General features: G+C 53.1%; 3 protein-coding genes across 7 annotated transcripts; 2 read left to right on the top strand and 1 right to left on the bottom strand.

Moving 5' to 3' along the window:
- IL27 (interleukin 27) lies at window positions 1-9,756 on the top strand. 2 transcript variants are annotated; one of them, XM_070779886.1, is made up of 5 exons: window positions 1-4,463; window positions 6,769-6,917; window positions 7,026-7,124; window positions 8,172-8,330; window positions 9,237-9,756. In XM_070779886.1, exons 1-5 carry the CDS (start codon window positions 4,433-4,435, stop codon window positions 9,486-9,488), a joined length of 690 nt encoding a protein of 229 aa, XP_070635987.1. In that variant the 5' UTR covers window positions 1-4,432; the 3' UTR covers window positions 9,489-9,756. The 2 variants fall into 2 exon arrangements, with proteins under 2 accessions (XP_070635987.1, XP_070635985.1); XM_070779884.1 differs by having other exon boundaries at window positions 227-4,463; window positions 6,769-6,941.
- APOBR (apolipoprotein B receptor) lies at window positions 9,621-16,242 on the bottom strand. Of its 2 annotated transcripts, none has more exons than XM_070779875.1 (4): window positions 15,952-16,242; window positions 10,986-13,658; window positions 10,632-10,894; window positions 9,621-10,537 (listed from the first exon to the last, which is right to left on the bottom strand). In XM_070779875.1, exons 1-4 carry the CDS (start codon window positions 16,186-16,188, stop codon window positions 10,468-10,470), a joined length of 3,243 nt encoding a protein of 1,080 aa, XP_070635976.1. In that variant the 5' UTR covers window positions 16,189-16,242; the 3' UTR covers window positions 9,621-10,467. The 2 variants fall into 2 exon arrangements, with proteins under 2 accessions (XP_070635976.1, XP_019843585.2); XM_019988026.2 differs by lacking the exon at window positions 15,952-16,242 and adding an exon at window positions 13,999-14,160.
- On the top strand, window positions 15,961-27,738 carry CLN3 (CLN3 lysosomal/endosomal transmembrane protein, battenin). 3 transcript variants are annotated; one of them, XM_070779876.1, is made up of 16 exons: window positions 15,963-16,083; window positions 16,242-16,320; window positions 17,248-17,363; window positions 17,915-18,011; window positions 19,189-19,260; window positions 19,653-19,732; window positions 19,847-19,932; window positions 20,792-20,864; window positions 20,954-21,097; window positions 22,033-22,145; window positions 23,441-23,487; window positions 23,567-23,635; window positions 23,748-23,803; window positions 23,941-24,034; window positions 27,111-27,251; window positions 27,359-27,738. In XM_070779876.1, the coding sequence occupies exons 4-16, from the start codon at window positions 17,952-17,954 to the stop codon at window positions 27,476-27,478; spliced, it is 1,155 nt and encodes a 384-aa protein (XP_070635977.1). In that variant the 5' UTR covers window positions 15,963-16,083; window positions 16,242-16,320; window positions 17,248-17,363; window positions 17,915-17,951; the 3' UTR covers window positions 27,479-27,738. The 3 variants fall into 3 exon arrangements, with proteins under 3 accessions (XP_019843588.1, XP_070635977.1, XP_070635978.1); XM_070779877.1 differs by having other exon boundaries at window positions 16,003-16,083; window positions 17,251-17,363; XM_019988029.2 differs by lacking the exon at window positions 17,248-17,363 and having other exon boundaries at window positions 15,961-16,083.
- The last annotated feature ends 30 nt before the right edge of the window (window positions 27,739-27,768 follow it).

The raw sequence follows: 27,768 nt of genomic DNA, 5'->3' as shown, positions 1-27,768 counted from the left end.
GTGCGACCCCATAGACGGCAGCCCACCAGGCTCTGCCGTCCCTGGGATTCTCCAGGCAAGAACACTGGAGTGGGTTGCCATTTCCTTCTCCAATGCATGAAAGTGAAAAGTGAAAGGGAAGTCGCTCAGTCGTGTCTGACGCTTAGCGACCCCATGGACTGCAGCCCACCAGGCTCCTCCGTCCATGGGATTTTCCAGGCAAGAGTACTGGAGTGGGGTGCCATTGCCTTCTCCGTGAAACCCTCTACCTTCCTAATTTTGTCTTCTCGTTTGGGCTGAGAGGTAGGCAGGGCTGGAATGGCGGGCCTCGCGTTCCTGATGGGGAAACTGAAGCCTAGCACGTTTGGGCAGAGAGGAGCGGGGACTTGTGTTGGGACTTTTCATCCCCAGGCTGGTGTTTTTTCTCTGCAGCCCTGACTCCTGGGCTTCAAACTCTTCCTTCCTGGCACTCAGCAGAGCTGGCTTTCCCACCTCCTCACATTCTGCGAAGCGCAATCTTCCTGCCCCTGTATTCATATGTCATTTTCATAGAATGTCCAGCGATGAAAGTCTTGTGGATGGCAAGGTGGGCCCTGCACCCCCTTTCTCTCAGCTCTCCCCATGTGCCTGCCGTGACCTAGACAGTGCCCCTCTATGGGAGAAAAAAAGGAGAGACTGAGGGTGAGAAGCCTTTTTTTCTTGCTAGACTTCCCCCACCCCACCCCCAGGGTTGGTTGTCCCATAAGAGATGCACCCAAGGTGGGGGGGAGGGGTCGTGGCACCCAAGCCGCCTCACTGATGCCTTGAGCTCAGGGCAGGATGCTTCGACTCCAGTCGTGTCCAACTCTTTGCAACCCCACGGACTGTAGCCTGCCAGGCTCCTCTGTCTATGGGGTTATCCTGGCAAGAATACTGGAATGGGTTGCCATTTTGTCCTCCAGGGGATCTTCCCGACCCAGGGATCAAACCCACATCCCCTGCGTCTCCTGCATTGGCAGGCAAGTTCTTTTACCCCTGAGACACTGCAGGGGAAAACATAGATGTGGCGAGGAAAGGCGCATGCATACAAGGAACGCAATGATCAGGGCTGGGATGCAGGACTTTATTAGCCTGTCATCTCGCGAGAGCTGATGGGTGCTGTGCTAGCCTCTGGGTCTTATCACTTGTGTTCTGGAGACAGCAGTGTGACCCCAGCTCCAAACTGGACTTACCTCCCCCCTCAGTCTTCCTGCCTTCACTGAAGGCCATCTTGGTTTCACCAAGGGGTTAGTTCCAAACCTCGAAGCTGACATCATGGAGCCCAGGGATTCCCCTGGCCATCCCAGGCTGAAAACGAGGGAATTGAGTTCCAGTCTTCATTCTGCCACTGATCTGCTCTGTAACCTTGAACAAGATTTCCCCGCCCTGATTCTGTCCTGATGTCACATCTGAGGCTTCTAACTTCTGCTTCCTGCACTCAGGCTTCCCATGCAACCCCATGGAGTGCCCCACATGGTCAGAGCTGTAACAGGGCTTGGAAAATAATCAGAAAAATTGGCAGATGGTTCCTTTCTCTCTCTCTGTTTTTTAATCATCTGGGTTTTAATTTCCCTATGTAATCATAGTGGCAGCATTTGAAAATTGTTATTCATTTTCAATGAGGAAACTGAGGTCCAGAGCAGGCTATTGACTCACCTGAGGTCACCAGGAGGGTTAGCTGCACACCAGAGTCTAGAGCTCTTTCCAGCAGTTGTTACCCCTCACCACATCCCTTCCATTTCCTGCTGGCCCCAGCCCAAGCCTCAGCCCACCAGCCAAGATCCACTTATGGAAGCTGATACCCAGGTGGTAGACACAGGCCCATCCTTCAAGGATGTGGGCAGAGGCTGGCACAGCCTTCACTGGCCCTCTGGCTTTTTGCCAAGGATCTACTAAGATCTCTCGCAGGGCCAGTGCTCAGCAGCCCAGGTGCTTCCTTACCCGCTCAGCACCTGGCTGAAGCCTTGGCCAGACTGGGAGAAAGCTGGTTGTGAGACTCAGGGCTTTGCTGGTCCCAGACCTTCTGTTTCATCCTGGCAGTTTATAGCTCACCAGCCATAAGCAAAACCTGGATTAGACACTTGTTGGCAGAAGACAGATTGGTTCAATGATTTATTGAGAACCTGCTCTTGTTAGCTACTGAGGATGCATCAGTGCATAAAACAGGCAAAAATTCCCATCCTTGTGGAACCCATATTCTCATGCCTGGAGGCAGAACCAAAAAAGAGAGAGAGAGAGAAAATGTTCAATATCTAAAAACATTTGCTATCTAAAGTACTATACAGAAAAGTAGTGCAGGGAAGGGAATAGAGAGTATCAGCGTAGTCAGTGAAGATCCTATTTGTGAAGGAGACATTTGTGCACAGTATTAAGGAGACAGTGAGCTTTGCACACATGAAGCAGAACAGCAAGTGCAAAGGTCCTGAGGCAGGATGTTCTAAGAGCCAGGAAGAGGCCAGTATGGCTGGAGAGGTATGAGTGAGGATACAGTGGGCAAGACAAAGAAATGTGAGATATCCACTGGAGGCAAGGTTCATGGCAGGAAGGGATGAGCCATTCAGGGAAGAAAGCCCATGCTGAGGCGTCTGGGTACAGAAAAGGCTGGGGAAAGGGAACTCCAGAGAAGGCAGTGAGGGCATTCTAGGCTGAGAGACCAGCCTGTGCAAAGGCAAAGAAGCAATTGGTGGAGCAAGAAGAGGGCTGGAGGGAGGTGTGAGGCTGGAGGAGTCAGCCGCAGCCAAATTGAGAAGCAGCAAGGGCCAGGAGGTCCCTTGCTCGGGGAACACTGAGACGGTTGGGAAGGTCAGGAGGTTGTGGTCAGAGAGTGAAAGATGGGGTTCGAGGTTTGAAAGGTAAAGCGGCTCTGGGTGATGGCAAAGAGTCAGGAGTGGCTGTGGTCGGAGAAGAGGCAGAGTGTGCATGCCTCCAGGACAAAGGCAGGGCTCAGGGATGTGAGGAAGACCAGCCAGGGCCTTGTCAGCATCAGTCTCAGGATGGATGGGACCTGACAGGGAGGAGTATTAGTTGCTTGGGATGTGGGGGAACGGGCTGCCACCACTGGGGGGCGCTGCAAAGGAAACTGATCCAGGATAGGCAGGTGCAAGCCGCTCTTCCTTTTCCTTCTCCTCCAGTGGCCTTCTGCATGGTTCCTCGGCCGGTGCTGATACTTCCCTGGGAGTTGGTCCCTGGTGGCCCTGTGCATGCGCACGGCTGGGGAGGCAGGGTATAGGAAGGGGAAGCCCCTTTGGTTTCTGTAACACCCCCAGGGCCCAGCAGGGAAACCCCATGGGTCCTAAAAGGAAAGTGGCAGCAGTGGGCTTGGGGGAAGACCAAGAAACCCCATCTTCTCCTTGAAGATGGGAAATCCAGGGTGGGCCTGAGGGCGGGGCAGCGCTGGAAGGGAGATCTGTAACCGGCCCTGACAGCCATCTACAGAGCAGAAACACCAAAGCAATTCGGGGACCTGGCTGAGCCCTGATCCTGACCTCACAGAACCCCAACCTGGCCATGGGCTGAGCCCTGACTCTGCTCATCCACTGAGCTCTTAACTCGGCCCAAGCCCGAGCCCTGACCTGAGTCACCCAAGCGGTCAGGATGTTGGCCACAGACTGAAGTTTGTGCCCTGTCTGGTCTGAGCTCTGAGCCCAACCTTAACTGGTTCCACACAGGGCCCCCACATCATTGATAGCTCTGACCCCAAACACAGGCAGAACCAGGGCGTTGACCCCAGATGAAGTTCCAAGTCTGGCTCTAGACCAAGTCCTGAGTGCTAATCCTAGATCTGATCCTGGCTAAAGTCTGAGCTTGGCCCTGAATGAACCTGTTCTCATCCCGCCCTGACCCTGACTACAGACTGAACCCTTGACTCTGCCCAGACTGAGACCCTACCGCCTCACACAAAGCCCCATCCCAGTCACCCACTGAACCCTGACCTCCCTGGCACTCCCTCCCTCAGCCATCTGGTAAACCAGCAGAGCATAAGGATGACTCAAAACCCCAAGTCCCCTCTAATGGGCAATCCCCTTACCTGGCCATCCATCTTTGGGAGGACAATGGACTGTGATGGTACTGGGATGATGGTGACAAAGAAGAGAAACAGGAGGGGGGCTGGAGTCTCTGGGACCTACCAGCAAGCAGAGTGGGGCGGCTCGCCCGAGTGGGGAAGTAAGGGCATGGCTGGACTGTAGAGTGCAGCAGGGAGTCAGGAGCTGAGATTGACCGAAACCCCAGCTTCCCGCCACCCCCACTGCACCTCCCACCCTCTCTGGGAAGGGAAATTACATTTCCCCATTTTAGCAAGGGGTGGTGATGAGGGAAGACTCGGTGAACACAAAGCCGAAAGTAGAAGCAGGACGGAAAGTGAAACTGGACGCAGCCCCCAGTATAAGACTCCCCCTGCCCGGGAGATGGCTGTCCAAGGAGGCTGGGCCCCGCCATGGGCCAGACGGCAGGCAACCTTGGCTGGCGTGAGTTTGAGGCCAGGGGTGGGGGCAGAGGGGTGGGGGCTTGGCTGAGACTGGGCAGAGGATGGGTGAACTTGACCACTGTGGATGGGGGCCAAAGGCTGAGGGGCCGCTATGTGGCCAAGACTAAGGAAAGAGGCTGAGCAACTAACACACACACACACACAAACACACACACACACGGATATAGGACACAGCTGGCTGAAGGATGGGAATGAAAGAGGCATAACTTGGGGAGAGGGGCTGAGGCAGAGGTTAGGGCTGGGCAGAGGGTGGGGCAGGTTGGCTAGCATGAATGAGGGGATAGGAGTATAAGGGAGGAAATTTGGTGAGAGCTGGGCTGAGGATGGGAAGACCTGACTGGCATGAATGGGGAAAACTGGGCAGGCAGTTTGACCAGGATCAGGGCCAGGCAGATAAACTAAGCATTTATTTAGGATGAATGAGCCCCTGCTCAGTCAGCTTGGCTGAGAACTGGGGCTGGCTAGAGGAAGGACAGAAGGAGGAGGGGACTGGGGCCAAGGAGTCAGCAGCCTTACTGGGTCAAGGATGTGGAGTTCGAAGCTTGGAAGGAGGTTCAAGCTACCGTGGGTGATTGAAGGACTCAGAGGTGGAACCAGAGCTATAAGCAGAGGAGCCGATGGGAGGCTCAGGGTAGGGACCAAGGGCTGGAAGATGGGGACAGAACACTTAAAGACCAGGTCCAAACCCCCAGGATTGGCTGCAGAGGGGAAGGAGAAGCCAAGGGAAGGGTCTGGGGGCTCCAGAGTCCAAGCAAAAAACAGGGGGTCAGCAGGAAATGGCACAGCTCAGTTCTGGGTGGGCAATATATGGAACTAGAAAGGACCTCACTCTGTCTTAAGTCTCCAGGGTGTCAGAGTGGCCCCCAAGCCACGGAACCTGAATGCTGGAGATTAGAGACAAGACCCACCATCTTTGGAAGTCCATGGGGGTAATGGAAGCGCCCAGAAGTTCCCCTTACTCTTTATTGAGAGGACATTTCAAGGAGCAGAGCTCAGGGTTTGGAGATAGAGAACAGATAGGAAAGAGGCAGGGAAAGAAGAGGGAGTCAAGAATAGACTTTGACTTAGTAAGCTGTTTTGGTTTGGGTTTCGAGTAGAGTTGTGCAACTGCCTAGGGATTGCTAGATTTCCTTTCCCTGAAGAAGAAACTGCCCTCTTCCCAGAGCTCCAGCCCCACTGCCCCTCTTCCTTCTTTCCAGGAAATGCAGGGCGGGAGGCACTTTGAGAGATCAGCCCATCTGATCCTCCATTTTACAGATGGGAGCCCAAGGCACAGAGATCAGAGGTGGCTTGCTCAAGGGAAGAACCCAACTGAGAAACAGGGCTGCTGCCTCCCATTCCAGGCCCTCCTCCCTCTCCTGGGAGCCCTGATTCTCCCACACTGCAGAGTGATCTACCTGCCTTGGGGCAGGCTGGACCCATCTGTCCTTCTGACTCCCTGGGATAGAGCCTTCAGCATCACCAGCCCTCCCCTGGGGTTCTGGTTCAGGCCATCCAAGCTGCCTGGCTAAGCCCGGGGAATCATTGGCAGAACAGACTGTGCCCGCTGTGGTGGAGGTGGTGGCTTTCCTCTGAGGTCCCTGGAGGAAGCACTCAGGCTCTGCATTTGGGCCAATCTGGATGCCAGTTCTGGTCCACTCACCCTCTGGCAGGTCACCCTTCCTGAGCCTCACTTTTCCCATCTGCAAAATAGGGAGAATAATAGCACCCAGACTACCTCGCACCCTTGTGCGGTTTGTGCACTGAGGAAGACACCTGGCCAAGGGAGTTAGTGGCGATCAAGATGCAGCCCGAGATTTGCTTCAAAAGTGGGCACTCTGCGCCGGGCTGTGTATACCTGGGGAAGGGGCATTTTCCTTTCATTGTACAGAGACGCATACGTGCGTGCATGTGTGCCAAGTCACTTCAGTTGTGTCCGACTCTGTGAGACTCCATGGGCTGCAGCCCATCAGGCTCCTCTGTCCGTGGGATTCTGCAGGCAAAAATACCGGAGCGGGTTGCCATGCCCTCCTCCAGGGGATCTTCCCGACCCAGGGAATGAATGCGAGTCTCTTCTGTCTCCTGCATTGGCAGGTGGTTCTTTACCACTCGAGCCACCTGGGAAGCCCACAAGAGATGCCATATGGTGTCTCAATAGCTCATTAGTGGTTTTGAGGGGTCAGTGGGATGACACAGCGGGTGCCTGTAGCACAGGCTCAGAAAAGGCACGGTCCCTTCCTTCCTTCGCCCAAGTTCTCCTCCAGCTCGCCCCTCATCTTGTCCACTCCCCTCCCCCATCTCTTCAGGGCTCAGCCTTTTGCTGCTCTTCTTGCTTCTGGCTCGAGCTGGTGTCTGGGGATTCCCGAGGCCCCCAGGGAGGCCCCCCCTGAGCCTGCAGGAGTTGCAGAGGGAGTTCAAGGTCAGCCTGCATCTCGCCAGGAAGCTGCTCTCCGAGGTTCGGGTCCAGGCTCATCACTTTGTGAGTTTCCCTAACGCGGCTGGCTCTGGGGATGGGAAGATCCCCAACCCCCTTGGGCCCCCACTTAAAGACCTTGTCCCGTAGGCTGAATCTCACCTGCCAGGAGTGAACCTCGACCTCTTGCCTCTGGCAGAGCAGCTCCCCAACGTTTCCACGACCTTCCAGGCCTGGCGTGGCCTCTCTGTGAGTAGGGGACTGGCAGGGTGGGGCAGGCAAACTGGCAGTAAGGCTGGTCTGGGTCCATGGAGATAAAGTCCACTGAATTGAAGATGGATTTGGGGATAAATTGAAGCAGAGCGTCTGGATGAGGCTGGATAGGTCATTGAGTATAAAGATGAGGCTGGATAGGTCATTGAGTATAAAGATGAGGCTGGACTAAAGAAATGGCATTAGGAAGAATGTAAGAATGAAGCCGAGCAAGGACAGAGGCCGGGATGGGAATAGAACAGGATTGGGGATAGAGATTAGTAGGGAGGAGGCATGCAGTTGGTATGAGGAGTGAGAATGGTGAGAGGTTAGGAATGGGAAGAGGTTGGAGATGGGTGAAAATGAAGTGGGGGACAGAGGAGGAGTGAGGACTGCTGGTGAAGCTGGGACTGGAATGGGGGTGGGTAGAGCTGGAGATGGGATGGAGACACGGTGACAGGGAGGCTGGACACATGGAAGAGGGATGGCACTGGGATAAGAAGGGGAATACGGATGGGAAGGAAGGTGGAGACAGAATAAAAACAGGTGAGGAGCTGGAGCTGGGATGGGATGGTAGAGAGGGAACAGAATGGGGCTGTGGGTAGAGAGTGACAGGAGGGTGGAGATGCGGTTACGGGTTAGAAGTGAGTTTGGGCTTAAGACTGAAAATGAGGTTGGCAAAGGAAATAGGATAGAGATCAGAGACCGTGGAGATAGGAATGGTGATGAGCACAAGAAAGAAGTGTGGATGGAGATGGGGTTAAGGATGAGAATAGATATGGAGGGACTTCCTGGTGGTCCAGTGGTTACGACTCCACACTTCCACTGCAGGGGGTGTAGGTTCACTCCCTGATTGGGGAACTAAGATCCCGCATGTGTGATGTGGCCAAAAACAAAAAAAGCTCTATCAAGAATAGATTTGGTGATGGAATGGATGGAGACTGGAGTTGTGTTGGGGATGGGACCCAGAGAGAGATGAGGTGGGTTGCAAGTGGATCCTTGGCCTGCAGGCCTTTCCTGATGCCTTCCCTTCCCCTGCCACAGGACCCAGAACGACTCTGCTTCCTCTCCCTGACACTTCGTCCCTTCCATACCCTGTTGGGAGGGCTGGGGAAACAGGAGTTCTGGACCAGTTCAGAGAGGATGCAATTGCAGGCCACGAGGTTGGATCTCCGAGATTTGCAGCAGCATCTCCGCTTCCAGGTAGAGTGTCCATCCACCCTCCTCCACCTCCAGAGACCAACACACAAAACTAAGGCTCACTGGCTCTTTTTTTTTTTTTTTTGTAGTTTTTTCTTTTATTTTTCATTGGCTCCCTTTTAAAACACTCCCCCTGCCCAGACATAGGGTGTCTGGAAGGAGATGCTGTGTGTGTGTGTGTGTGAGTGTGTATGTGTAGGTGCACGAGGCCCTGGCTCTGCCCCCTGAATCTCTTCTCTTGGGGTCTTGGTCTTAAATGAGAGACGCCAGGACAGCACCTAGCATCAGCAGGTCCTGCAGCCAATTAGGTTTCCTTCTCTCTCATCCTCTGACATCACCAGATTTTCTTGAACATTTCAAAGGGAAATAGGAATTTTATCCTTAATAAAAGGAGAATAGAAAAGGAAGACAGCATAAAAACTAACCAGATCACCTTTATGCCCATTTCTGATCCTAAGATGACTCTTGAGAGAGGAGCTTCTGGTTCCCTGGTGGCCTAGTGAGACTCCTACTAAGCCTCTTAGGACTCCAGACTTTCACTCCTGGGGACCAGGTTCAATCCCTGGTTGGGGAACATCCTTAAACCCTGGACCACAACCAAAAAAAGAAAAAAGAGAGAGAGAGAGGAACTTCCAGAACCCCCAGTCCCCAGGGCAATCCTGGGTAACAGCCTGCTCTGTGAGCACCATCTTGCCTTGTGACTTCCAATTTTTTTTTGAACCAAAAAATGAATCAGGCAGTTCACATGAAACGATGACATCATGGAAGATGTGAAGTAGGGGTTATCCAGGGAAATCTTAACTTTGTGGTCTCTGATGTCACTCTATACCATGGGGCACAGAAAGAGATAAGGTTTCACTTGGGGTCCCAGGCTGGCCATTCTCTGACCCCCTGGGCCTCTCCTTGCAGGTGCTGGCTGCAGGATTCAACCTTCCTGAAGAGCATGAGAATGAGGAGGAAAAAGGACTGCTTCCAGGGGCTCTGGGTGCCCCCTTGCAGATATCTGCCCAGGTGTCCTGGTCCCGGTTCCTCTACACTTACCGGTTGCTACACTCCTTGGAACTTGTCTTATCTCGGACCGTGCGGGACTTGCTGCTGCTCTCCCGGGCCGGGAACTCAGTCCAGGCCTTGGGGTTCCCCACACCCAGCTCCCAGCCCTGATGGAGTGACCTCTTGGCTGAACCCATTAGGACTTGAGGACTGGAGTCTGGGCCATCAGACAGCCTCCAGCTCATTTGCCTTAGACAAGGCACAACCCCATCCCACACCCTACCCAATAACTTAAGGCCCCTCTGGTCCTTGTCAGATATTTATTTCTTAGATATTTATTTATTGTTTAGAAAAATGAAGGTTTATTTATTGTAATGGGGGCCTGCTAGTCATCCTCAGACTAGGCCACCATGCTGTCTAATAAAGCACTCCCACCCTCTCTCTGCCTTGGTTTCTTTCCAGAGAAGGGGTGCCTGACACCCTGAGGGGCCCTGGCGCAGAGGCTGCAGCTTTTGGCCACCCTGGACTCCTCTCTGCTCCTCCATTTTGAGGGTTTCTGGCCCACCTTCTCCCACTCTGGTTTGTTCAGCTGGTGGTTGCCATAGTAACCAGCAGAGTTCCTGGACTCAGCTCCCATTCTGGAAGTTCCAAGCAACCAGAATGCTTCCCTTTGATTGCAAATGGAGCAATGACCCTTTCCTCCAAGCTGGCTTCAACCTCAGAGGTTTGCGTTCCTCCTCCACAGCGCCGAGGGCCTGGTCAGGGACGGGGTTGGGAAGAGCAAAGAGTGGGTGCCGTCCGAGAGGGAAGGCTGTAGGGAGAACTGTCTCTGTTTTCACTCGGTCTTCTGAGCAGCTGAGATGGATTTAGGAGGCAGGCAAGGCAGGCCCTCAGAGAGAGGCAACCCCAGCAGGGCAGGGGTCCATCAGCCACACTGAAGAGGCAGACTCCTTAAGTTCACAGTTCTCGCCGGCATCTGGTTCTGTCTGCTCCACGGTGACACACGCAGCAACTCAGGCCCAGGGGGGAGGTTGGGGGTGTGTGAAAAGGATGTGTCCAAAGTGACAGAGGGAGTCAGGCTGAGCAGGGTTCAATCCAGCCGTCCCAGAAGCCTTGCTCGGCGCCTGGCTCCCGGGGCCTTGAATCCCAGTCACTGGGGCTTTGGCTGGCCCAGCCGGGCTCGCAGTTCCTGCATCATGCCTGGGTGTGCCAGGCCAAACCTGCAAATGGAAGACAGGCCATGGGGAGCTGGCCTCCAGGTGCTGTCAGCCTCTTCCCCAGGCTGGCCGGGCCACCCCACCACACTGTGCTCACCCTTGTCCCAAGGGACTTCTCCTGGCCGGCAGTGGAGTCCCTTCAGGCCTGGGGGACCTTGGCTCCGGTGGCTGCTCTGGCTGGATTCTCTGCCCTGGGGCTGATGGCTCCTCCTCAGGTGGAGGGCTGGGAGGCCCCTCGGGTGGCTCAGGGACCGGGGTCCGGCGGAAAGAGGGCCGGGAGCGGCGCTGCGAGGAGCTGCGGGACAGGAATACTCGGCTCCTCGAGACAGAGACGTCCAGGCGGGACCCGGGGAGCAGGGCCTATAGGGAAGAGGGCACAGGGTACCACGGGGCCAGCTACAGCTTTGGGATTTTGCTCTGTCCCGCCCTGGACCCCACCCGGAGCACTCACCTCACCCCACTTGCCGTGAGCATCCTGTCCAGCACTCCCGTCAGCCTCCCTTTGTGGTCCAGGCCCAGCCTCCGCAGGGTCCTCATCGGTCGACTGGCCCTCCTGGCCTTGGACACCCTCCAGGCCTTGGACAGCCTCCAGGCCTCCTGGATCAGTCTCTGCGGCCTCTGCCTTTTGGCCTCCAGTCACCCCGGCATCCTCCACGTCAAGGGGCCTTTGTGTTTTTCCCTCCTCGGGGTGCTGGTTCCCATGCTGCGCCTCACCACTCTGCCCCTGCTCCCTCACTCGCCATCCCCCAGTCTCTCCTTCCCACAGTGCCTGCCCTCCGGGGAGGTCCTCTGCCCTCAGCTCCTGCGAGCCCGAGGGAAAGTCATCCACCCCACAGATTCCTTCTGCCCCTGCTGATTCCCCCAGCCCCACCGGCTCTCCCTCTGGCTCACCCTCCAGGGTAACCTCAAGGGCCTCTGCTTGGCTACCTCCGCCAGGCACCTCCTCCTCAGCTGAGCCCTCCAGGCCAAACTCCTGCCCCCTTCTCTTCTCTCCCTCTGCAGCCTCCACCAGCTCTTCACCTCTGTGAGCTTCCTCTCTCCCTTCCAAGTCCCAGCCTCTCCCAAAGGCATCCCCAGCCTCTCTTTCAGGCCCTTCCCCAGGCCCAAGGGCCCCTCCTTCCAAAGCTGCCTTATCCTCCACCATCTCGACAGCCAAAGAATTTGCCTCCAGTCCCTCGATGCCCTGGAGGCTCACAGCCTCTGCCTCCAGCCTCCAGCCTCTCCTGGAGGCTCTGTCCTCCCTGCAGGGCCCAGGGGCCTCTACCTCTTCCTCCTGGGTTTCTCTGGTGTCCGACTCTCCCAGGAACTGGCTGGTCCCTGCCTCTGCCCCGAGCCTTGTGCCCCGCTCCTGGTTCTCTGCTCCCAGGGCCTCCCCCTCCTCTGCTCCATGCCAGGCCTCCTTTGCTTCCATCCACTCCCCACCTGCCTCTGGGATCGCTGGCCGTGCCAACTCTTGGCCTCCTCCAGCCTCCACCACGGATGCCTGGCCTCTTGTAGCCTCCTCCTCCCCCTCTTCAGCATCTCCTTTTTCCTCCTGGGCATCATCTCTCTCCACATCCTTTCTTCTGTTTTCCCAGGCTTTGGCCACAGAGCTGTTAGGCTTCACATGCCCCACGTGCCTGGGATATTCCTGCAGGCTCCTCCCTGTCTCCTCTCTGCTTGGGGCTAGAATGCTCCGGAGCTCTTCTTTACCCACCGGCCCTTCTTCAAGTTGCTCTGCTGTGGTCTGTGGGCCTCCCATCAGCTCAGGTTCTTGGCCTTCAGTGACCTTGTGCTCAAGGCCACCCCACTCCCCCTCCAGTGCTTCATTCCCTGTCTGAGTCTCTCCCTCCCCGCTCTCCCCATTGAACTGCTCGGGCCTGGCCTCTGGGGTTGCCTCCAAGTCAGCATCCCCTTCAGCCTCATTGGCTACTTTGTCCTGGGGCAGCTCAGCCTCTGCGGCCGAGCAACTCTCCTTCTTCTGCTCCTCAGCCTCCTCTGTTTGTACTACCTCCTTGAGACTGGCTTGTCCAGCCTTGACCTCTGAGTCTTGCCTCCCCACGGCCTCTTCCTCAGCCCGATCTGCCTGGTCCTCAAAGCCCTCCCTTACCTCCCCCACTGACCTCGGACCTTCCTCAGCCTCCCTCCCTGCTGCCTGGCCTTTGGCTTCTTCTTCCACTCTCCCGGTTCCTAGGACCTGGGTCTGTTCAGGGAACAGGCTTGCTTCGGTCTCTCTGTTCTCATCCACCTCCTCCTCCTGGTCTCTCTTGGAGGTCTCCTCTAGGGCCCAGACTCTCCCAGTACCCTCTGGGATCCTTTCTCCTGGGACTGCCCCATATTCTGTCTCCTCGACTCCTGGGAGGTCAGCCTCCTCCCTGACCAAGCCTTCCCCATCCTCAAATTCTGCCCCTGGTTCCTGCGTCCCCTGTGCCCTTGTGCTTCGGCCACACCTGACCACTGGCACCCCTTCTTCCCTCCCAGCCCCTTTGGCCCCAGGGCCCTGGATCTCCTCTGCGGCTGCCTCACTGACCACCTGCTCTGACTCCTTGCCATCCCCTGCCACCTTGTGCCCGTCAGCACCGGCCTTCCCCTCAGGCTTCTTGTGCCAGGCCCGCTCTGACTCCACCCCTCCCGCCACTGACTCTGCTGCCCTGACCTCTTCCTCCTCCCATTCCCGTGTTCCCAGTGTCTCCTCTCTCTTCACTTCCTGCTCATGCTCCTGGCTCTCCAGAGCTTGGCTCCTCCTATCTTGACCAGCCTCAGACCCTGCCTCAGACTTCTTTCTGGCCTCCACGGGGATACCTGAATCCTGGCATCTGATGGCTTTGGCTGCCTCCCAGTCCTCAGTGTCCTGCCTCTCAGCTTGAGACCCACAAGAGCTGCCTTCTCCCCCACCCCGGGTCTGTTCTGTAGCTGAGCTTTCCTCCCAGCATCTTCCAGTCTCTCCAGGCTGTCTCAGCCCTCCATCCTCCTTGCTTTGACTGCCTCCAAGACCCTCCAGGGCCTCCTGGGCTTCCTCTTCCACCTTCCCCAGGGGCCTTCCTGCAGCCACCTCCCTCAGTTCCTCAGCTGCACATGCCTCCTTCCTCTCTACAGTGGGGACTTCATCTCCTATAAGGTAGGAAACAAAGGTGCTGAGAGACTCCTAGGAAAAAAGAGGGAAGGAGACAAAAGGCATTAAGGGGAGGCCCAGCCCTTTCCCTGGGGGTCCTGGACCAGAGGAACTCAGGATAAGAAAGAGGGGTTCTAGGATCTGGGGGAAAGAGGAGGACAGGATCTGCAGAAGGAGTAGGAAAGGGCCTAGATGAGAGGTCTGTGGATGTGTTTGCGGGGATTGGGGGATTGAAATCCGGAGAATATTGGGCTAACAGGCTGCATGATCCTGGGGAAGGAATCTGGGTCTGAGGAGAGACTCAAAGGGAGAAAGGAAGGTGAGGCCCTAGAGAGCAGGGTGAAAGTCTCCAGCATCTCTATGCCCCTCTCACCAGTGCCCCCCTCAAGGCCTGATGCAGCCCAGGGAGATGTAGCCGGAGGAAATCCATCCTGTCTGTCTCTGTCTGTGTGTCCAGAAAACGGATAATGACTGTCCCCACCCACCGAACCAGTCTTCCCCAGTACCCAAGACACTTCCTCTTCCCCTGTCTCTTCCTGACGTATCCCCACCCCAAGCCCTGCCCACAGATGCTTCCAGCGCAGGTTGGGAAATAGGTATCTATCACATAAGGGATGTGGATGTGTATTTGGAGCTAGAGAGCAAGGGAAGAAGACCAAAAGGGAAAAGTGGGAGCTGGAGACCTCAGAATTGGGGTCTACTGAGGCAGTAAGGGGCAACTGCAGCTCAAGTGACTCAGGTCTTGTATTTACACCTCGGCCATTTCCGTCTCCCCTCAAAGCCACAGCCTCTCTGTGAGAGGAAGCTGGGGTTTGTGGTTCCTGTTTTGCCTGGGGACAAGTAGGAGTGAGCAGGGGGCTGGTAAGAGCTCTGGTTTCCCATTTCAGGGTCATTAATGCTTCCCCAAGAGGAAGAAAGAGCTGGATTGGTGGCTCCAGCGCCCATTAGCTCATCTGTAGTCATTCTTGCAAAACGAAACTTGGCTACACTTTGTATTGTGGTTATTCATGTCTACCTCCCACCTTCGAGTTCCTTGAAGGAGGAGGCCATGTATGACATGCTGCTGAATTTCTAGAGCCAGTATGGGTAGTAGGATCCTGTTTTTCACTGGTTGAGTGATCTGGGAAGCATACCAAAGGGGGTACATTTCAAACAGCAAGTCTGAGGGCCTGGTGGGGAGGAAGAGCTGGGAGAGGTGGGCACTGACTGTTGGAACCTCACAAGAGAGATTAGCAGGGGAAGGACGTGATGAAGAAAATGCAGGATGCTACTTTACCACCTAGAGGAAGGTAAGAGAATAAATGCTCCTTATTTGGGACTACGTGAAATGACTTTAATCTACACCTCTTCCTCTATCCCCTCCTGGAGCCTCACTTTCCAAATTTTCAATGAGAGGAACTAGATGAAATCGCAGACTCATAATCTCCGGCCTTAGAATCATTTGGTCTAAGCACCCTTAATGCAGGCAGGAATCTGCAGCCAGCTCAGCCAGCAACCTTGCCCATGGTGCTCTATTCTTAATGCCGAGTTTCTAAAGTCACCTTTAGGTCTGATGTTGTATGATCATCAGTAGCTTTCCTTTTTTGTTTTCTCATCTGTAAAACCAGGATTGACCTACCTTGGTTCTAACATAAATTAAGAAAAGAGTTCTCTTAACTCTTGGATACTGCCAAGAGATAAGTCATGAAATCTTTTTAGGTGGGTGCTATCTTTACTTACAGTTTCTAAAGCAATCTAAAGGCAACAGATAGGAATAAGAATGATGTGATGCGGCTGCCTTTGTTGTCAGCCAGAAAGAGTCGGGGGTAGCTGTGTGGCCATATTTGTTTCTGGCAGTTGCAGGCCGTGATAGAAGCTGAAGCCGTTGGTAGCCATGACTAGTGCTGGCACAACGTTCAAGGCCTTGGGCGCTGCTGCCTAACATCATGGCTCTTCTTGCTTATCCTATACACACCAGTTTTAAACCGGTGGTTCCAGGGTTCTCCCAGCCTCTATCTCTCCTACGCGCCGAAGTTGGGAAGGTCTAAAACGAAGTCAGAGAGAAGACCCGGAAGTGGTGAGGACCTTGAAGCACGTGATGAGGGACCCACCGGTGCTGTCACGTGACTGTCTGTTTAAGGGTGCGGGTGCGAAATGTTCAGCTGCTCTTAAAGGTACAGGCTGCAGGGCCCACTGCTTTAGAGGGGACGGGGGCAGAGTCCGACAGCGGGGCGTGGTAGGGCGTGCGAGGGCGGGAGATGGAGCCCCGGGTTAGGGTCGTGGCTCGCCGGACGTGAGTGCAGCTGACTCGGAGCTGGGACGGCAATGGGGCGTTGATCCCTCTTACCTGTCTCAGATCCTCATCCGTCCCATTGGAGCCAACTTTGAACTCTCGCTGACTTCGGACTCCCTGGGGGACCAGAACTTGATGCCATGGGAGGCTGTGCGGGCTCACCGCGGCGCCTTTCGGATTCCGAGGGTGAGTATAGCCGCCGACCCTCACGGGATTGACTTCCTCTGTCCTCGCGACGTACCTGACAGGCTCGGGCGCTGGTCGGCCCCGGGAGAATATCCATGGGACCATCGTGCACCTGAGACTGGGGTGGGGGTCATGCCCTCTTTTTCTCCCCTTTTCAGGGGAGGAGACAGACCTGGCACCTCGGCCTCGGCTGCAAGACAGTCAGGGCGCCCATTGGAAGAACGCGGTGGGCTTCTGGTGAGTGGCCTGAATAAGTAAAAAGCGTGTGGGAAGAGGGAAGCAACAAGAGGAAAGAGGAAAGAAAGAGTTGGGTTTCAGAAAAGGGAGCTGAATTCACAAAATATTTTTGTTGTTTGTTGTTTTAGTCGCTAAGTTGAGATTCTTTTGCAGCCCAGTGAATTGTAACCTGCCAGGCAGGCTCCTTTGCCAGCAGGATTTCCAGCAAGAATGCTGGAGTGATATGCCATTTGCTTTTCCAGGGGATCTTTCCCACCCAGGGATGGAACCCACCATTTCCTGCCTTGGCAGGCAGATTCTTTACCACTGAGCCACCAGGGAAGTTTTTTTTTTTTTTTGCCCCGAGGTCCACTGTAAATTTTCCACATTTCACTCATTCACTTTCAGTCAGTTCCGCATATCACCTGGAGGGTTATTTTCTTCTTGTTTTTACTGCAATCAACTCAGCCTTTAAATTTGTAAATACTTGTATTTTTTAAAAGAAAACAGTAAGTCATTACCCTAAATGGAAAACCAGTATTTTCTTAATGCATTTTTTAATAAATGCATCACTAACTTTAAAAAGTTTTCTGTCTGCCTCCTGAAATCATTCAAACACTAAGCCTTGGGAAATAATTTTAGCACTAACTTAAACATCAGGGGGGCTTCCCTGGTGGCTCAGCAGTACAGAATCCACCTGCCAAGCAGGAGAACCAGGTTCGATCCCTGGGTTGGGAAGATCCCCTAGAGAAGGAAATGGCAACCCACCCCAGTATCCTTACCTGGAAAATCCCATGGATAGAGGAGCCTAGCTGGCTACAGTCCATGGCATCACAAAGAGTTGGACATGACTTGGTGATGTTTACAACAACAGCAGCAAGCATCAAGGACTTGGGTAGCAGATTGGGTTGGAAGTGAGGCTTCTCTCTCTGAGCCTCAGTTTCTCAGCAGTAAAATGGGAGGAGCAGCAGTACCACTTCGTAGGCTTGTGAAAAGGACACATGAAATTCTATTGCTGTGCCGTGTTCCCTACCCATCACTGACAGCATCTGTGGGAGATGAGAGTAAGTGAACAAGATCCTTCATAGATCGTAAAGGGTATTATCTTCTTTTGATCTCTACATCACTCTGTGAGATAGTCAGCAGGAAAATTTGTACCCCCATTTTACATATGACTCGACTGAGTCCACTCAAGTAGGAAGTGGCAGACTTGGGACCTGAACATAGTCCTTTGGGTTTCAAGCCCCCAGGATCTTTCTGCTGTACCACAGTTGGAGACAGTGGATCCGTGGATGAGAAATGCCCCAGGAACTGAGTCATGATGGGAGCTTGGAGGAGAGAATCATCAAGGATGACTTTCTTCTCTTCCTGGGAGAGGTCTCAGAGATTAGATGTGAACCTAAATTTGTCATCCCGAGGCCTGTATTTTGGACCCTCCCACTACATGGGGATGTGGTCAGAAGACAGAGGAAAAATAAGGCATGGGAAAGTGAGAGGTTTGGTGCTGGGACAGTGGATAGATTGTAGTCCTAAATAGAGGTTGTGATCTATTGTCTTTTGTCAATTGTATCTCAATAAAACTGGGGGTGGGGGGACTCTGTCCTGCTCACTCCAGGCTCTTGGGCCTCTGCAACAACTTCTCTTACGTGGTGATGCTCAGCGCTGCCCACGACATCCTTAGTCACCAAAGAACACCTGGGAATCAGAGCCATGTAAGTGACCCTCTCTACCACCACCACCAGTCGCTGTGGGAAGAGGAGGGACTCACCTCGGGCAGAGACCCACTTGAAACACTCATGGAATGGGGTGGGTAAGGGGTGGGGCAAGATGGCTAAAGTTTCCAGACCTCAGAGCAGTAAGGGCCTTTAAGAATCAACTGGTATGGGCTTCCCTGGTGGCTCTGTGGTAAAGAATCTGCCTGCCAATGCAGGAGACAAGGGTTCAATCCCTGATCTGAGAAGATCCCACATGCCGCAGAGCAAATAAGCCCATGAGCCACAGCTATTGCGCCTGTGCTCTGGAGCCCAGGAGCCGCAACTCTGGAGCCTGTGGGCTGCCACTCCTGAATCCTGAGTGCCCTAGAGCCCCTGCTCTGCAACCAGAGGGGCCACCACAGTGAGAAGCCTGCCCACTGCAACTAGAGAGTAGCCCCCACTTGCCACAACTAGAGAAAAGACTGCACAACAATAAAGACCCAGCACAGCCAAAAGTAAATAAAATTTAAAGCTTTTTTTTTTAGAAAATAATCAATTGGTGCTTGCAAAACCAATTGCAAACTCAAATTTTGGCTAGGTGGGACTATGGTCTAAAGTATGGTTTTTTAACCCCAGCATTATTGTTGACATTTTGGGCTGGATAATTCTTTGTTGGGTGACTTTCCTATGCATCATACGATGTTTAAAAGCATCTCTGGCCTCTACCCACTGGGCTCTAATAGAATGTCCCTCACCCTCCAGTTGATGACAACCAAGAATGTCTCCAGACATGGCCAAATGTTCCCTGGAGGGTATAATCACCTTTGGTTGAGAACTTCTTGTTTATCATGAGCTGGAAGAGGCAGGCCTAGGAGGAGCAGCTACCACCTTGCAGGTCCAACAGGGAATTTGGCCCAAGACCACATTTTTCTGGAAACCTAGGTTTTTAAAATTAAAGTTCCTGAGTGTGTTACCCAAATAAAGTCCGTTTACAGGGCCCCCTTTGGCATGTCGACCATTAATTTGAGACTCCCGTGGAAACCCCCTCCCCATTGTGCCCATCAAGTGAGATCTCAAGAGGCCAGGGCTAAACCAAGGACATCCTTCAAGTCAGAGCAAAGCTGGGAATGGAACCAGGCCTTGTTTGTCTGCCCTCCTGCCTCCCTGGGTGAAAAACTTTCTTCTCTCCCATCAGGTGGACCCAGACCCAACGCCCACCTCCCACAATAGCTCATCTCGATTTGACTGCAATCCTGTCTCCACAGCAGTGAGTACCCATCTGGTCCTCCCCTTCCCCTTCTTCTGGGTCCATAGATCCCACCCACTCAGAACCCAGCACCCATGATTCTAATCATTAAGGCTGCCATCTACTGAGCACTTCGTGTGTGCAGCAAGAATTAGCTTATTGAATGCATATAACAGTACTGTGAGTTAGGCTCTATAATTATCTCCATTTTCTAAATAAACTGAAACTCAGAGAATGTGAATACTGAACACATAGCTCAGGAGCAGCAGAGCTGGGACTGGGATCCAGACCTGTGTGATGTCCGAACCTGTGTGTGTAGCCCATCTAATCGGATTTCTGTCTTTCCCTGGCCACTGGGTTGGGAGGCTTGTCCCTGGGAAGGTCTGGGGTCTCATTCGATTCTCTGATCCCAGGCGGTGCTTCTGGCCGACATCCTTCCCACCCTCGTCATCAAATTGCTGGCTCCTCTTGGCCTTCATCTGCTGCCCTACAGGTCTGGGTGTGGGCGGTGGGAGGCAAGGCAGGTGGGGTCTGTGAGTGGGGAGGTGAGGAGGGCTGGGGAGCTGGGAATGGTAGCTGACCATCCACATCTCCCACCTTCCTTCAGCCCCCGGGTGCTCACCAGTGGGATCTGTGCCGCAGGAAGCTTCCTCCTGGTTGCCTTTTCTCATTCGGTGACGATCAGCCTGTGTGGTGAGTGGGAGGTTTTATGTCAAGTGGGGGGTTCAAAGGATCTACAACAGACAGGGTAGTCTCCCCAACTTCCCAGAGGAGAAAGATCATGTTTTGTAACCCTCAGACACCTGCTAAGACTGTCACGGTAGGAGACGGGAGATGAGGTCAATCTGGAGGGATAGGTAGGAGAGATGGGAGAAAATGGACAGAATAGATGGAGATCGAGATGAGCAGTCACCAAGAGTTTGTGATGGAGGTGGAGGAGGCATCAAGGACAGGGAATTCTTGGGAATTCCCTGGCGGTCCAGTGGTAGGACTCAGCGCTTTCATTGCTGTGGCCCAGGTTGGAAAACTGGTTAGGGAACTAAGATCCTGCAAGCTGTGCACCCAGCCAAAACAAACAAAAAGAATGAGTTCTTACTCTTGATTTGATAGCTGGGGGGGTGGAGGGTGCCATTCCCTATAAGGGGACGTACGAGCAAGGGGCTTGGTTCTACTTCACATCTGGAGCCCAGCCTGTCCAGGGGAGCTGTTTTTATTTATTTGATTTTTGGCTGCGTTGGGTCTTCCTTGCAGCATGAGGGCTTTCTCTAGTTTGTGGCATGTGAGGTCTCTAGTTGTGGCTCAGTGTTCTCTTGTTGCGGAGCATGAAGTTGGTTGCCTGGCATCATGTGGGATCTTAGTTCCCCAACCAGGGATTGAACCCACATCCCCTACACTGGGAGGCGGATTCTTAACCACTGGATCACCAGGAGAGTCCCAGGAGATCTCTTTTACAGCCCCTCCGTGCAGATGTAGAGGAGGCTGTGGCCACGCCTGCTTAGGGGATGTTGGGGAAAGGCTGGGAGTGGCCACTGCCATGCTTGTCCTCCCCCAGGTGTGGTCTTGGCTAGCATCTCTTCAGGTCTGGGGGAAGTCACCTTCCTCTCGCTCACTGCCTTCTACCCCAGGTAAGCAGGCAGAGCAGGGAGTGAGGGGAGGGTGGTTATCCCGCCGCTGGCTGTGGTCCTGCCTAGTACTACTGTGTTCTCCTTCTCAGGGCCGTGATCTCCTGCTGGTCCTCAGGTACTGGGGGAGCAGGGCTGCTAGGGGCGCTGTCTTACCTGGGCCTCACCCAGGCTGGCCTCTCTCCCCAGCACACCCTGCTGTCCATGCTGGGCATCCCCGCCCTGCTGCTGGCCAGGTAAGCAGCCGGGATTCAAGGATCGAGAACTTGACCATGATCCCGATCTTCAGATCCCTACAGCCAAGTGGGAGGATGTGGCTTCTCTGACAGGCCTGGGTTTGGATTCTGGAGCCTGCTCCTTGTTAGCTGTGTTACATGGGACAAGTTGCTTTATGTCTCTGACCCTCAGTTTTCCCATAGGTGGACTCTGTTCATTTTGTGTGTATTTTCATGTGTGTTAGGAAAACATTTTCATTAGTCAGTCAAACCTGTGATTTCACAGAAGATTGCTTAGGACCAGGCCATGTAGCAAAAGGGAATCAATTGAAAGGGAAATACTAAATTAAAAATATGATATACAGGAGGGATATGGACGTGGCAAATATCATGAAGGCAAAACATAAGTGACCGAACTTTGGGAAGTTCTGGTCTAGTACAGGATGAGCGAATCATAAATGGAAGCTGGAGCGATTATTGGGACTTCCCTGGTGGCTCAGTGCTAAAGAATCCACCTGCCGATGCAGGAAACTCGGGTTCAATCCCTGGGTGAGAAAGATCCCCTGGAGAAGGTAATGGCAACCCACTCAAGTATTCTTGCCTGAGAAATCCCATGGACGGAGGAGCCTGGCGGGCTACAGTCCATGGCATCACAAAGAGTCTGAGATGACTTAGTGACTAAACTACAAGAGTGATTATTAGAAAAATAACAAGAAGGCAGAACTGACAGGCTTGTTGTGAGCCGAGAGTCAAAACGAGGGCCTGTGGATTAGAAACAACAAGGATATATATTTCAGCTCCAGAGGAAGAAGCATTTTTGCACAGTTGGAGGCTCTCTGGCCGGGTTTGAGGTGTCTTGGAGGAGAGGAGGAACGATAGGGGCTATCCTGGGAGGGAGCGGCCTTTCCAGCCCAACAGAGGCTCTTCAATCTTCTCTTCATTCTGTCCATTTCTAGCTATTTCTTGTTGCTTACGTCTCCTGGGCCACAGGATCCCGGAGGGGAAGCGGATTCAGACACATCAGCTCGGCAGCCCCTGATCAACAACGAGGCCTCAGAGTCGAAGCCAGGTAGGAGACTCAGGAGCCCCTCAGAGCGGTGTCACTTTCTCTCTCTGGGTTTCAGTCTTTTCCTTTCTACTGTGGGAAGTTTGGAGGGGACGTGGATGGGCATGTCGGTTATGATGAGAGCCAGTCACATTCATCGAAGAAGGAAATGGCACCCCACTCCAGGACTCTTGCCTGGAAACTCCCATGGATGGAGGAGCCTGGTAGGCTGCAGTCCACGGAGTCGCTAAGGGTTGGACACGACTGAGCGACTTCACTTTCACTTTTCACTTTCATGCGTTGGAGAAGGAAATGGCAATCCACTCCAGTGTTCTTGCCTGGAGAATCCCAGGGACGGGGGAGCCTGGTGGGCTGCTGTCTATGGGGTCGAACAGAGTCAGACACGACTGAGGTGACTTAGCAGCAGCAGTAGCAATCACATTCATCTTTTCATGAAACACTCGTCTTTGGGACTTCCTTGGCAGTCCAGTGGTTCAGACTCTGTGCTTCCAATGCAAGGGGCGTGGGTTCAGTCCCTGGTCAGGGAACTAAGTTTCGATATGCCGTGCAATATGGCCAAAAAAAAAAAATTTTATCAAATACTACGTGTTGTGTCATTTGTAAACAAATAACCGGATCAGAAACTCATTTTCACATGTTGTTGATTAGTATTAGAAGAGCATGACAGAGTGATGTGCTTGGAAATGACATGGTGCAAAGGAGAGGGGTTCTACTTAGAGAAAGTGCTCATCCAAGGCCTTTTTGAGGACATCTCATTGGGCTGAAATATGAAAGACAAGGAGTCAGTTCTGTGTACATTGGGGTGAATAGGTTCCAGGCAGAGGGACCAGCAAGTGTTAAGGCCCTGTGGTGGGAATGAGCTTGGATGTTCAAAGAAACAGAAAGAGGGGCCCAGTGTGGCTGGGAGCAGGGCCCTGTATACCACCATCAAGCTGTAAGCTATAGGGACCTCCCTGATGGTCCAATGGTTAAGACTCTGCCTTCCAATGCAAGGGGCACACAGGTTCAATCCCTGGTCAGGGAATTAAGATACCACATGCTGAATCGTGTGGCAAGAAAAAAAAAAAGGCTAAACAGGAGTCATGAAAAAGTCTTTTATCTGGTTACTTTTTTTTTTTTTAATCATGGTAATATCCATACCATGAAGTCTAGCAGTTTAACCATATTGAATTGTACAGTCCAGTGGCCTGTGTGCATTCACATTGTAGTATTGGCTGGTTGATTCCTGCACACCAGCACCCCTTTTTCTGAGTCAAGGTGCTGACCTCACTTGCCCTTCTCTCCCTACTGCCCTGCAGGCTCCGGCTCACCCCTCTCCCTTCAGGAAAGGTGGACCGTGTTTAAGGTACAGACGATGGCTGTGGCGTGTCCCCCGCGGCCAGCGTTCATCACCTGCCTCCCGCTCATGTCTCCTGACTTTCCAGGGCCTGTTGCACTACATCGTCCCCTTGGTGCTGGTTTACTTTGCTGAGTATTTCATCAACCAGGGACTTGTGAGTGAGGGCTGCCAGGAGGGGTATGGGAGCAATGATGGGGTGGGGAACAACAGTGTGGGTGGGGACCCACATGGCCTTGTCCATCTCCCCTGTCTGCTCTTTGCTGCAGTTTGAACTCCTCTTCTTCCGGAACACGTTCCTGACTCATGCTGAGCAGTACCGCTGGTGAGAAGTGTTGGGGTGTGTGGCAAGACCGGCAGGGGGCTGGGGGCACCCCTTGATGATAAGGACTGGGGTTGGGAGGGGCTGCCCTGCCGAGGAGGCACCAGAGGGGCTTCCTCCTTCTCTGTGCCCCATCGAAGGTACCAGATGCTGTACCAGGCTGGTGTCTTTGCCTCCCGCTCCTCCCTCCGCTGCTGTCGCATCCGCCACACATGGGTCCTGGCCTTACTGCAGGTACTGAGCCCCTGGCCCTCACTTTCCTCCTCCCTTGGCTCCCAGCTTCCCCAGGTTCCATCATTTCCCTCCCTCAGCAGGGGTTATTGATCGCATCCCATCATGTTTTAATCATGGGGAATGGAGGCCAGCAGGGGTCTGTGTAAGTTGCATGGCCTCAGGTGCCCAGCAAACCCTGGTGCAGATCCCAGCTTCTATACTAGGTAGCTGTGTGATTTAGGGCAGGTCTCTGAACTAATCTTGAACCTCAGTTTCCTCCTCTGTAAACTGGGCATGGTTGTAAGAAATGGAAATGTGAAGCATGAAAGAGCTTGTGTATCATGTCTTAATCAGTTAGATGTCTATTTACCCAAGCCTCATGCAAAGAGACAGACTTTCAAAGAATGTTTCTGACAATCAGAAAACATCCTGTTCTTTTATCCTGGGTGGTTAATTACATAGAACCAGTGACTTTGTGAGTAAAGTAGGTTATTTATTTCAAGACTGGTGAGCAAATTCATGGCAAAGGTCATGTAAGTGATTAAGCTTTAAATGAGCAAAAACACCTTTCCGTACAAAAATTTTAACGAAAGGAATTTTACGTAACCAGCAATCATGTTTCATTGTCATGCGATTAAAGCCACCGAAGGTAACTAATAAACCTTCAACTTTTTTTTTAGAAGAAAACATGATTTTAAACATTCATATATCTTTTTATTTGTTTCTAAATGTCAGAGTTCTTGGTCAAACAAAAGTAAGTCCTTATTGTGTGCTCAGCCACTCAGTCATGTCCAACTGTTTGCGATCCCGTGGACAGTACCCTGCCAGTTTGCTCTGTCCAGGGGATTTTTTTCCAGGCAAGAGTACTGGAGCAAGTTGCCATTTCCTTCTCCAGGGGATCTTCCAAAACCCAGTGATTAAATCCACATCTCCTGCTTGGCAGACAGATTCTTTACCACTGAGCCATCAGGGAAGCCCAAAGCAAGTGGTTGGCAACCTCCAAATTATTTTAATATCCCTCTGGACCATGCTCTTAGGAACAGAAAGAAAGAAAGAAAGTAAACTTGATCAGTCTTCAACTGAGAGACCCCATGGACTGTAGCCTGCCAGACTCTTCCGTCCATGGAATTTTTCAGGCAAGGATACTGGAGTGGGTTGCCATTTCCTTCTCCAGGAGATCTTCCCTACCTAGGGATTGAACCTGGGTCTCTGCAGGCAGACTCTTTACTGTCTGAGCCACCAGGGAAGCCCAGAAGGGCATATAGAAAGGTGACCTTTAAAATAAATCTCACAATGGTCCATCTAGTCAAAGTTACGGTTTTTCCAGTAGTCATTTATGGATGTGAGAGTTGGACTATAAAGAAAGCTGAGCACTAAAGAATTGATGCTTTTGAACTGTGGTGTTGGAGAAGACTCTTGAGAGTCCCTTGGACTGCAAGGAGATCCAACCAGTCCATCCTAAAGGAAATCAGTCCTGAATATTCATTGGAAGGACTGATGCTGAAGCTGAAACCCCAATCCTTTGGCCACCTGATGCGAATAACGGATTCACTGGAAAAGACCCTGATGCTGTGAAAGATTGAAGATTGAAGGCTGGAGGAGAAGGGGAAGACAGAGAATGAGATGGTTGGATGGCATCACTGATGTGATGGACATTGAGTAGGTCCGGGAGTTGGTGATGGACAGGGAAGCCTGATGTGTTGCAGTCCATGGGGTCTCAAAGAGTTGGACACGACTGAGTGGCTGAACTTAAAGGAAAGTCCTTTGCCCTTTTTTAATAATTTTAACTCACTTCTATGATAACAAGGTACAGCATTAGAATAGATATACTTTAATGTTAAGTCAACTGCATGCAAATATCCTCTCAGTTTCTTCCTTATTTATTTAAACCACTGCCAGCCCAGGGCTTTGTACTTGCCAAGTTCCAAATTGTATCAGCTGTTAACTCAGGATTCTTCATTAGATGCCACTGAAATGGGTCACGTATGATTTTCGCTATAATTTTAAGCAAGGCCACTTCATAGAATTAGCGGCGTATAATCGTTTGATTCCATTACAGAAAGCATCTGGCCCTAATGAGCCAGGTGAATGTGTCTATAGTATTTCTAGGGTGACCTTGGTATTACTAGGGTGTGTTCTTTTAGATGCAGATCTGAGCCCACCTCAGGCTTCCTGAATTAGAACCTCTGAGGGCAAGGCCTGTGTAGGTAACAAGACCCACAGGCGATCTGTATGTATTGGCTTGGCCAAAAAGTTCGTTCGGGTTTCCCCACGCCATACCCAATACATTAAGCATGTGAACCCCTGAGGTGGCCTACAGACTGGGGAGGCAAACTTATGTCCCACTTGGGTCAGTAGAATGCCTTGAAGGACTAGGGCATGGAGGAAGGGACCTACACCCTTGGGTGGGGTCAACAAGCCTTCCTAGAAGGCAAGGGAACATCTAAGCCCTGGTTTCTCAATCTCAGCTTTATTGGCATTTTGGGCCTGGATGGTTCTTTGTTGTTAGGCTGCCCTGGGAGCCATAGGATGTTGAGCAGCGCCCCTGGCCTCTGCCTACTCCATGCCCGTAGCACCCTCCCTCCCCAGGTGTAACAACCAGGAACATCTCTAGATGTTGCCGCATGTCCTGTAGGCGGCAGAGTCACACCCAGTTGAGAACCTCTGGTCTCACTTAGCATCTGGTTGGTAAAATCAGGGGGAGGGGAGACCCCTCCACTCAGGGAGCGTTTGGGAGGAGGAATGAGATCATGGGAGTGAGAGTGGCCTTCATCCAAGCTGAGCCGTGAACAGTGGTGACTAGGAGAGCCCAAGTAGGGGACCGCAGGCTAGCATCCCAGACGATGGGAGTGACACGGGCACAGGGAGGAGGGGAGGAGACCCCCAGGGTCCAGGCTGCTGGGAAGCGGTAGGGAGAAGGCCTCCCCCAGATCCCAGGGTCCGGTAGGCCAGCTGGGTGTTGGAATTTGGTCCCCGCCTATCAGCCCTCACCTTCATCAGCATTGTCCCAGAACCGGGACCACTGGACAGGATGGCACCTCCCTTCTCGCCTTCCTCTGGTCCCCGGTTCTTCCCTCCCCTCTCCCTGCACCCACAGTGCCTCAACCTGGCGTTCCTACTGGTGGACGTGTGGCTGAGCTACCTGCCGAGCATCTACCTCGTCTTCCTGATCATTATGTTTGAGGGGCTCCTGGGGGGTGCAGCCTACGTGAACACCTTTCACAACATTGCCCTGGAGGTCAGCACCAGCCGGGCGAGGGCTGTGGGTGGGCGGCCTCTCTGGGAAGAGTCCCAAGCAGGGGTGTTGAGGACTGAAGCCTCACCTTTGCTCCCCACCCTCCCCAGACCAGTGATGAGCACCGGGAATTTGCCATGGCAACCGCCTGTATCTCCGACACCTTGGGGATCTCGCTCTCAGGGCTCCTGGCCCTGCCTCTGCATGACTTCCTCTGCCAACTCTCCTGACATTCTGACTCCTTGGGACACAGGACACGCTGACCTGGGACTCTACTGATAGGTGGGCAGGTTGGACTGACCCCATGCCCACCCAGATCCCATCTATGAGGTCTATCTCCAGCCTTCTCTACATGGCTGGGGTGTATAGAAGTGCTGAGGCCCCATTCCCCTTGGATGGAGGGGCAGCAATTTTCCTACCACTACCAAGCTGGTTTCGGGGAATTTCTTGCCATTAGACCCTCGGAATAAATGCCTATTTTATCAATTGACTCTTGTGCCATTTTTCCTCTCTGAAAACA

Source organism: Bos indicus, chromosome 25 (assembly GCF_029378745.1).
Source record: "Bos indicus isolate NIAB-ARS_2022 breed Sahiwal x Tharparkar chromosome 25, NIAB-ARS_B.indTharparkar_mat_pri_1.0, whole genome shotgun sequence".
Taxonomy (NCBI): Eukaryota; Metazoa; Chordata; class Mammalia; order Artiodactyla; family Bovidae; genus Bos; species Bos indicus.
Note: the sequence above shows the minus strand (reverse complement) of the source record. Positions and strands in the feature narration are given on the sequence as shown.

Coding starts and splice junctions, on each gene's coding strand:
- IL27 (XM_070779884.1), top strand. CDS start 4,433: ATGGGCCAGACGGCAGGCAACCTTGGCTGGC. Junction 4,464..6,768: donor GGCAGGCAACCTTGGCTGGC/GTGAGTTTGAGG, acceptor CCATCTCTTCAG/GGCTCAGCCTTTTGCTGCTC. Junction 6,942..7,025: donor GGGTCCAGGCTCATCACTTT/GTGAGTTTCCCT, acceptor CTTGTCCCGTAG/GCTGAATCTCACCTGCCAGG.
- CLN3 (XM_019988029.2), top strand. CDS start 16,038: ATGGGAGGCTGTGCGGGCTCACCGCGGCGCCTTTCGGATTCCGAGG. Junction 19,261..19,652: donor GCAATCCTGTCTCCACAGCA/GTGAGTACCCAT, acceptor CTCTGATCCCAG/GCGGTGCTTCTGGCCGACAT. Junction 20,865..20,953: donor CTCACTGCCTTCTACCCCAG/GTAAGCAGGCAG, acceptor TCTCCTTCTCAG/GGCCGTGATCTCCTGCTGGT.
- APOBR (XM_070779875.1), bottom strand. CDS start 16,188: ATGGTCCCATGGATATTCTCCCGGGGCCGACCAGCGCCCGAGCCTGTC. Junction 13,659..15,951: donor CGGATGAGGATCTGAGACAG/GTAAGAGGGATC, acceptor CTTTTTTCCTAG/GAGTCTCTCAGCACCTTTGT. Junction 10,895..10,985: donor CTCACGGCAAGTGGGGTGAG/GTGAGTGCTCCG, acceptor TCTTCCCTATAG/GCCCTGCTCCCCGGGTCCCG.